General features: G+C 48.0%; 1 protein-coding gene across 3 annotated transcripts; it reads left to right on the top strand.

The window, feature by feature from the left end:
- Nucleotides 1-128: 128 nt before the first annotated feature.
- Nucleotides 129-9,660, top strand: pik3r4 (phosphoinositide-3-kinase, regulatory subunit 4). 3 transcript variants are annotated; one of them, XM_062465244.1, is made up of 21 exons: nt 129-424; nt 875-1,623; nt 1,857-1,990; nt 2,083-2,707; nt 2,894-3,028; nt 3,412-3,633; nt 3,785-3,958; nt 4,092-4,237; nt 4,346-4,549; nt 4,771-4,972; nt 5,093-5,113; nt 5,781-5,872; nt 6,613-6,835; nt 7,049-7,214; nt 7,364-7,528; nt 7,665-7,876; nt 7,963-8,094; nt 8,404-8,504; nt 8,699-8,787; nt 8,921-9,041; nt 9,167-9,660. In XM_062465244.1, exons 2-21 carry the CDS (start codon nt 906-908, stop codon nt 9,335-9,337), a joined length of 4,053 nt encoding a protein of 1,350 aa, XP_062321228.1. In that variant the 5' UTR covers nt 129-424; nt 875-905; the 3' UTR covers nt 9,338-9,660. The 3 variants fall into 3 exon arrangements, with proteins under 3 accessions (XP_062321228.1, XP_062321227.1, XP_062321229.1); XM_062465243.1 differs by having other exon boundaries at nt 871-1,623; XM_062465245.1 differs by lacking the exon at nt 5,093-5,113 and having other exon boundaries at nt 871-1,623.
- The last annotated feature ends 28 nt before the right edge of the window (nt 9,661-9,688 follow it).

Genomic DNA, 9,688 nt, shown 5'->3' with positions numbered 1-9,688 from the left:
GATGAACATTGAGCTATTATAGTTATGTTAAGAGTAAAAAAAGAGGTTGTATTATTACACTAATATTGGCGACTACAAATAACCTTTAACCCGGATACATACTAATCAGCTGTTAGCTACAAGAAAAAATATCGTAGAAGAAGTAGGGGAAAACAACAAACTCACTGGCTAGTTATTAAGGAAATGCAAAAGAAGACTCAGCAACACATTTTCCGTAAAAGAACAACACAAATTAAATAGTTTGTAAGCCTTCTTAACTAAGGGCTGGATCAGATATTCAAGCGATGTGTGTGCAGTTGTTAATAGCTATGCAGTAAACTAGCTGGCTAGCGAAGCACAGACTAGCTAGCTAGCTCTAGCTAGCTAATAGGAGAAGGAAGACATATCCAAGTCAACAAACATTTTAACACCATCCGTTCGTCTGGTAAAGATTCCACATTTTAACATTATCAGTACATTGTGACCACTGTATCGGGAATCTATGTTTTTCTTAATATAATATTATGGCATAATAGTGCTAATGTTACTTATACAGTGAAAGGATTCACGATAATTGTGACCACATGAATCACGTGTATGTCATTAGAACTACAGATTATCTAGCTACGATCTATTAATGTGTTCCTTTTTACATATCATTATTTGTTCTTAATTGTACTGCCTGGGCAATGTGATGACAAATAAATACAATGTTATAATACTTATTTTATAACCTATTCATTTTCGTTTTTACCGTTACTCATTTGGAATGGCAGCCATTCCTAAATGTTCTTTGGTTATATAAAAAAAGAAGAGGGGTTATTAGAAATAATCTGTCTTTTTTTTCAAATAACAGCTCCTTCCTGTAATGATGAATGTTTTACTGTTTAGGCAGACAAAATCTTCTGGTCAAGCAAACAGAAGCTATGGGGAATCAACTAGCAGGCATTGCCCCCTCACAGATTTTGTCGGTGGACAGTTATTTCTCCGATATCCACGACCACGAATATGATAAGAGACTTGGCAGCACCCGCTTCTTCAAGGTGGCTCGTGCCAAACACAGGGAAGGCCTGGTGGTGGTGAAGGTGTTCGCCATTCAGGACCCATCCCTGCCCCTTACCAGCTATAAACAGGAGCTGGAAGAGCTGAAAATCAGACTTCACTCCTGTCAAAATTGCCTGCCCTTCCAGAAGGCTTCTCTCACAGAGAAGGCGGCCATTTTATTCCGCCAGTATGTTCGGGACAACCTGTATGACCGCATCAGCACACGGCCCTTCCTCAATGGCGTGGAGAAGCGCTGGTTGGCCTTCCAGATCCTCACAGCCGTGGACCAGGCTCACAAAGCTGGTGTCCGCCACGGGGACATTAAGACAGAAAATGTGATGGTGACCAGCTGGAACTGGGTCCTGCTCACTGACTTTGCAAGCTTCAAGCCCACGTATTTGCCAGAGGACAACCCGGCTGACTTCAACTACTTTTTCGACACGTCCAGGAGAAGGACGTGCTACATCGCTCCTGAGAGGTTTGTGGATGGGAGCATGTTTGCTACAGAGAGCGACCAGAATACCCCTCTTGTGGACCTTACCAGCAACCACCAGAGGACACGGGGGGAGCTCAAACAGGCCATGGATATCTTTTCTGCAGGTACTTGTCAGACATGTTGGTGTGAGTCAGAGCTGTGGTGTCAAGCTCGAGTCAAAGTAAATCAGTATGTTAGTCTTATTCTGAGTGAAATTATCCTCATCAATGATTCATACTGTATCAGTAGATGCTTAAATTATTCAAGTTGCTCTAAAACAGTTGTGCTATCAAACAATGATGGGATTTGAATGGATATTATGTCTCAAGTCCCTTGTACTGATGCTTGTTGTTCTTAGGTTGTGTGATTGCAGAACTCTTCACAGAGGGAGTTCCATTATTTGACCTCTCCCAACTATTGGCGTATCGCAAAGGACACTTTCAGACAGAGCATGTTCTCATGAAGATTGAGGACCAAAGCATCCGTGATCTGGTAATAGTCAACCATTTAGTATCTTGAAGTCAAATTGAAAACCATCTGATGTCATTTCTAAGCGACACTGCCTTCGTCTGTTCGTCTGACAGGTAGCTCAGATGGTGCAGCGCAAGCCAGAGTTGCGTCTGACAGCAGACGAGTATCTGAAGCAGCAAAGAGGCAAAGCTTTTCCAGACATCTTCTATACGTTCCTGCAGCCCTACATGGCCCAGTTTGCCAAGGAGACCTTCCAGTCTGCAGACGAACGTGTTCTGGTCATCCGGAAGGATCTGGACAACATCCTCCACAACCTGCGTGGTGGAGGGGCCCCCTCCTCCCCGGAGCAGGCCGAGAAAGCATCTCAGGAGTGGGGCAGCGTGGAGGTGAGCTCCAGGGAGGAGCAGGGCTTGGTGGTGCTGGTGTCAGTGATCACTTCCTGTCTGCAGACGCTGCGCTCCTGCGACTCCAAGCTGGCGGCGCTGGAGCTGGTGCTGCACCTGGCGCCGCGCCTGAGCGTGGAGATCCTTCTTGACCGCATCACGCCCTACCTGCTGCACTTCTGTAACGACGGCGTGCCGCGTGTGCGCGCCCAGGCGGTGCGCACCCTGGCCAAGGTGCTGGCGCTGGTCAAGGAGGTGCCCCGCAATGATGTCAATATCTACCCGGAGTACATCCTGCCGGGCATCGCCCACCTGGCACAGGATGATGCCACCATTGTCAGATTGGCATACGCAGGTGCTTGGGGAGGGAATGGAAACGTATAACATAATGACCCACATCAGTACGTTGCTTGCTAGACTGGAAGAGGACTGTAAACCAGTACACAGCATGTTTTGCTTTTCAAAGGAATAGTTAACCTTATTAGCAAGTTCTCCTGCTTTCTCCCTCCCTTTTCACTGTTCATCCTCTCCCGATCTCCAGAGAACATAGCCCACCTAGCAGAGACAGCGTTGCGGTTTCTGGAGCTCGTCCAGGAGAACAACCTGAACACAGAGCACGACCTGAGCGGGGAGGACGGAGAGGAAGTCCTTCACCCCAACGAGAACTATGACTCAGGTAGTGTTACGGGTCATAGCCGTTAGGGTTCTCTCCCAAAATAATCAACAGCAGCCATGCAGGCTGTCAACAGTTCCTGTAATAAGATTTCTGTTCCAGCGAGTCTGTTGTTAATTTATACAGCAGATTGTGGGTCTGTTTTTCAGCTGTACGTACATGAAAAAAAACCTCTGAGAAAGTTGCAGGATGCTCATAAAATTCTGTTGTTTACATTACCAACACCCTATTGGTAGAGTTCCAACATTCTCACCTGTTTACCTCCAATGTATTTTTCTTTTGGAGGGACATTAATGTACTTTATTTCCCCCACGACCTCCAATGTATTTTTCTTTTGGAGGGACATTAATGTACTTTATTTCCCCCACGACCTGACCCACCTTCAGAGCTGCAGGCGCTGCACGAGATGGTGCAGCAGAAGGTGGTGACGCTGCTGAGCGACTCGGAGAACATCGTCAAGCAGTCGCTGATGGAGAACGGCATCACGCGGCTCTGCGTGTTCTTCGGCCGGCAGAAGGCCAACGACGTGCTGCTCTCCCACATGATCACCTTCCTCAACGACAAGAACGACTGGCACCTGAGGGGCGCGTTCTTCGACAGCATTGTCGGTCAGGTTCCCTGCTGTGTTGAGGGGCTGGGGGGGGGGGGGGTCTGAGGGAGGGACTAAGCACCTGTAGCTGCCTAAAGCTATATTTTGGCACTCAACAACTGTGGGGCAGATGTGTCTGACCCCCCCCCCCCCCCCCTTCTCATGTCCAGGCGTGGCAGCCTACGTGGGCTGGCAGAGCTCGTCCATCCTGAAGCCCCTCCTCCAGCAGGGCCTGAGTGACGCCGAGGAGTTTGTCATCTACAAGGCCCTCAACGCCCTCACCTGCATGTGCCAGCTGGGCCTGCTGCAGAAGCCTCACATCTACGAGTTTGTCAGCGACATCGGTGAGAGTCCCCGGAATCAAATCGGACAGGGTGGATGTAACTGCCGTTGACGTGATCGTTTGGATGATCTGCACTGCCTTTACGTTCCCCCTCATCCACTGAACCTGGGAATAAACTGCTCCCCCACCCCCAGCTCCGTTCCTGTGCCACCCCAACTTGTGGATCCGCTACGGAGCCGTGGGCTTCATCACCGTGGTGGCCCAGCACCTCAACATCGCTGATGTGTACTGCAAGCTGATGCCCCACCTCAACCCCTTCGTCACCCAGCCCATCATCCAGGTGCTGAACTGACCCTTAGTCCACCCCCAGAACGTCCTGTTTGATCCTTGTGTCGTTAGCCTGCCTCGAAGCCAGTCTGGTCAGTGTCTGTCCTGTGTTCCCCTTCAGATTGATAAGGAGATAGTCCTGCTGAGTGTGCTGAAGGAGCCGGTGAGTCGCTCCATCTTCGACTACTCTCTGCGCTCCAAAGATATCTCCAGCCTCTTCCGCCACCTGCTGCTGAGGCAGAAGAAGCGCAGCGGCTCCATCCCAGAATGCCCCATCCCAGACGACCCGGCCATTGCCCAGCTGCTCAAGAAGCTGCTCTCACAGGTAACGGGTTTCACTCGGAAACCAAGGTCATGTAAATAAAGGGCAAAATACGAGGTGTATTGATTATTCATTTAGAGGGAACTGTAATGGACGGTTTGTACGAAATGTACGTTTCAAAATCAGCACTGAGGAAATCTTCAAATGACTAACGCTGATTGGCTAAAAATGAGCAGTTTGTGGAGACGACATGGTTACTCGTGTCCTGTCCTGACACCCTGCAGGGGATGACTGAGGCGGAGGAGGACAAGCTGCTGGCTCTCAAAGATTTTATGCTCAAGTCAAACAAGGCTAAGGCCAACATGTCGGACCAGGGCCACCTGGGTGAGGTCGCCCAGAGCGGGGTGATCGACCTGGGGACTCTGGGCATCGCTGGACGCCAGGTGGACCTGGTCAAACCCAAACAGGAGACCGAGGACAAAAGAGGTAGGCCGCACCACGTAGACAATCTCAACACATCTTAAATCTAATCCAGCACACCACATTGTTATTGAGACATAAAATAAGATTCATTTTTTTATCATTGATCGTTTTCTTTGTTTACAGACTACATCACCTCAGCATCTGGTATTACTGTGGTTCTGAATGATGAGCATGTTTGATGTGGAAATAACACCAAATAATGACGAGTCCTTTCACACTGTTCCCTAATGTTGAGTTTGTCTTGCAGCTGGTTTGTTACAGTCGCATGGGAGTGTCATTCGAGAGTGTTGGACTGCTGGTGACTGTTTTAACTCCCCCCTCTAAATAGTCTGGCTGTAGATGCACTGGCTAGTATGGATGACCTAGAAGCATTCTGAATGCTGACTTTGCATCATCTTTAGTTATAGTGGGGATAATTTCTTTTTGAAAGATAAAATATATATATATATATATGATGTAGATTTGCTGGGAGTTTCATGTGAATTCAGACTCAAACTTACAAAGGGCCAGCTGCCATAGAATCCAGCACCATAAAACCATTACCTTATGTCTTCATTTAAGAACATTTTCATGTTCTGGAAGACAGTTGGCTAGTTCACAACCCCCTCAATCTTTAGCTCTCCATCAGTGTCATCGTAGTTTTTAATTTGTTAGAAACATATGTTTCCTTTCAAGCTCCATTCAGATTTCCCTCAGACTCAGTTAATTAGACCCAAGACCTAGTACTAACCACTAAACCGGTTTTGAGGGAAAACCTATCCTATTACTCTTAATTAAAAAAATAAAATAATCCTTTTGTCTCTTCTGTCAGCCCGGAAACACACCAAGCAGGACTCCAACATGAACGAAGAGTGGAAGAGCATGTTCGGCTCTCAGGAGCCCGCCTCACCACAGCCCGCCACGGTAACCACGGCCTGTCGATGCACTTTAGGATGTGTGTCATTGAAACCTTAGGAATTTGTTTGGAGACTTGATGTCTGATTTAGATTAGTCTACATTCCTCTTTTGACCCGTGTACTAATCTTCGAAAATGCTGGCAGCTGTGTGGTGGCAGCTGTGTGGTGGCAGTGTGGAGCTTTTCTTTCCTCAGTCCTGGCTTGTTGGATCAGTCATTTATCTTGGCCATGTAGGATGAAACTGATATCTGTGTTACCATATGGTCCTTGGACCCAGCTGCATTCCCACACATTTCTACTGGTGTGATAGCCCTGACCCCAAAGAATCATTCATCTTTCATTTCAAAGACCCATTTAGCATTCACACTAGTTGGTCCCTTTGATACGTTTTCACACGCTTAAAGCTGCAATAGGTAACATGATAAAATACATTCAAATATGAAACATTGTCCCCAATTCTTGTCAGAAATTCTGCGCTTTCCTTCAGCTCAATTTTGACTGTTGCTTCCCAAAATAAACTAAGGAGGAAGGCATGCCTCGCTGTAGGCAATTGGCTTGAAAGTAGCCGGCTGCTTAAAAATTAGTCATTGCTATTCCACTGGCACTGAGCTGTTAGGGTTACAACTCTCAGAAGGTCTCATTAGCTTACACAACAAGTTTATAGAGGCAAATGCTTTTTTTTTTCTTTCACTTAAATAAACATACCTATTGTAGCTTTTTAAAGGAGTCAATCCATCTCTCTGACAGGTGCCTGAAGGGACAGCGGCTCAGAGCAGGAAGAGTCCAGCGCCCCCTAGTATTGCGGTGGCACAGTCTGTGGCCGGCAGCTCCACCTACCAGCGCAGGTTGAACACCTGCAAGGCGGAGCTGCAGCAGCTGGTGCAGCAGAAGCGGGAGCAGTGTAGCGCCGAGCGCATGGCCAAGAAGATGATGGAGAGCGCAGAGTGGGAGAGCAGGCCTCCGCCTCCGGGTAAAATAGTCCTTCTCGTCTAAAAATAAGTTCTCCAGACTAGGTGTCAGGTTATACCCCATCACACATTCACAGTATCCTGCAATGCTTTAGTTAATAATTTCGGCAGATTTGTTTTCGTAAGTGGATTTATTTTCAAACCTAGTTTAGAACAAAATTAGGTTGAAAGATATATATATATTTTTTTGTTAATCTAAAATGTTCCTCATTCAGGCTGGCACCCTAAAGGGCTCCTGGTGGCTCACCTCCACGAGCACAAGGCTGCCGTGAACCGTATCCGTGTGTCTGACGAGCACTGCATCTTCGCCACCGCCTCCAATGACGGCACAGTGAAGGTGTGGGACAGCCAGAAGATGGAGGGCAAGACCACCACCACACGGTACTCCACACAACGTCAGCCATATGGAACTCATAGTCCACAGCTTCTTTGAAACGACGAGTAAATCAGAACGACAATCATGACAGCCTGTGTTAAGGGTTAGTCTCAGTGTCAGGTCAAGGTCACAGATGGTGTGGTTTCCCCCTCAGGTCTGTTTTGACATATTCTCGCCTCGGGGGAAACGTGAAGACACTCACCTTCTGTCAGGGATCTCACTACCTGGCTGTCGCCTCCGACAACGGCTCCATCCAGCTGCTAACCATCGAAGCTAACAAGCCCCCCAAATCACCCAAAGTTCAACCCTTTCAGTCAAGGTAATGATGAAACTATTTCATTTGGGGTGGGTGAGGTCACATGGTAAATGAGCTTGCCTGTTCCATGATGCATGTATGTCTCACACACACTCTCTCGCTGTATTTTCCCTCCTACACACACACGTTGCCCCGACAGGCTCCTGGACCAGAAGGAGGACGGCTCTGTTGTGGACGTCCACCATTTTAACTCCGGCGCTCAGTCAGTGCTAGCTTATGCCACTGTGAACGGCTCTCTGGTTGGCTGGGACCTCCGCTCCAATACCAGTGCTTGGACCCTCCATCACGATCTGCGTCTGGGCCTCATCACCTCCTTCACCGTGGACATGCATCAGTGCTGGCTCTGTCTTGGTGTGTGTGTGTATATATATGGAACAAAGATATATTTTGAAAGTATCTCATTCTTGTCTTTTTGTTTACTCTGTCATCTCATCCAGGCACCAGCAATGGCACTATGGCCTGCTGGGATATGCGATTCCAGCTGCCCATCTCAAACCACTCCCATCCAGCCCGAGCACGAATCAGAAGGCTGCTCATGCACCCCGTCTACCAGTCATCTGTCATCGCAGGTAAAGCTCTTCCTTTTTTGTTAAGTAGTCGGTACAAGTAGTACGAGGGAGTCAGGTGGCTGAGCGGTTAGGGAGTCGGGCTCGTAATCTGAAGGTTTCCGGTTCGATTCCCGGCTGTGCCAAATGACGTTGTGTCCTTGGGCAAGGCACTTCACCCTACTTGCCTCAGGGGGAATGTCCCTGTACTTACTGTAAGTCGCTCTGGATAAGAGCGTCTGCTAAATGACTAAATGTGAATGTAAGTACAACATGAGTAATTTTGCTAGATAATTTTGTTTAATTCTATTACTTTTTTACCTTTTTTACCAGCGGTGCAAGGCAACAATGAAGTGTCTATGTGGGACATGGAGACTGGGGACAGAAAGTTCACTTTGTGGGCCAGTTCTGCCCCCCCCCTCTCTGAGATGCAGGTGTGTGTGTGTGCATGTGCGTGGGTGTGTGTACGCGAAAGAGACAGTGAGCAAGATACGGTTGGTGATTTGTGAAGGGAGTGTCTTGTCTAGACATCCACATTCCATTGGCTTTCGGTGAATCATCCCTGTTTCACCCTTATCCACACTCTTCCAGTGTCTCACTCCCCTTCTCTCCATCTCCCCGTCTGTAGCCCTCTCCACACAGTGTCCATGGCATCTACTGCAGCCCTGCAGATGGAAACCCCCTCCTCCTCACCGCTGGCTCAGACATGAGAATCAGGTAGGTGGACAATGAGCAAATACTGGTGTGTTCCTCTAGGTCGCCTTTTCCCAATCGCCCTCAGGGGTACCGAGGACCAGGATTGAGAGGCTGCTCTAGGTCGTTTTATACTGGTGTGACCGTGTTCCTCTAGGTTCTGGGACCTGGCATACCCAGAGAGGTCCTACATCGTAGCGGGAGGGGCTAACGACTCGCTGCACTGCCCCTCAGTCCTCTACAACCGCAAGATCATCGAAGGAACCGAAGTTGTTCAGGTACCGGGGAAACTGTCTGTGGAACATGAACATCCGTAGTGTAGCTACTGTGTGTGAACGGTGTAGAGTGTGAGTGTGTAGCAGTCCCCCCCCCCCGAGACTGACAGTCGTGTCCATCCAATAAGGAGATCCACAGCAAGCAGAAGAGCGGGGCCACGGAGGACGCTCCCCGCCGCGGGCCCGGCTCCCTCCCCGTCGGCCATCATGACATCATCACGGACATCGCCACCTTCCAGACCACCCAGGGCTTCATTGTCACCTCCTCCAGGGATGGCATCGTCAAGGTCTGGAAGTGAAGTTCTGCTGGGCTGCAGGCTGCATACTCTTTCCAACCTCAGGATCATAAACACATGCTCAATTACTATAATTTCTATACCACCCCACCAACTTATTGTTAGCTTTTGTATATAATATATATTTTAAATGTAACTAATTAATATAAAACAACCCCTATTGGAATTGGAATGAACAAGTGATCATAATGTCATCAGTGTTTGTTATTGTTGATGCTGTCATGAAAATCATGCATTGCCTCTTAATGTGTCATGCAAAACATTAAATGTTTTATGTTGAGCACAGCTGCCCAAAATGTGTTAATAAAAAGCACTGTTGAAATGTGTCTGTGGTATATATATATTTTTTTTAGA

The sequence above is a fragment of the Osmerus eperlanus genome, chromosome 7, assembly GCF_963692335.1.
Source record: "Osmerus eperlanus chromosome 7, fOsmEpe2.1, whole genome shotgun sequence".
Lineage (NCBI taxonomy): Eukaryota > Metazoa > Chordata > Actinopteri > Osmeriformes > Osmeridae > Osmerus > Osmerus eperlanus.
Note: the sequence above shows the minus strand (reverse complement) of the source record. Positions and strands in the feature narration are given on the sequence as shown.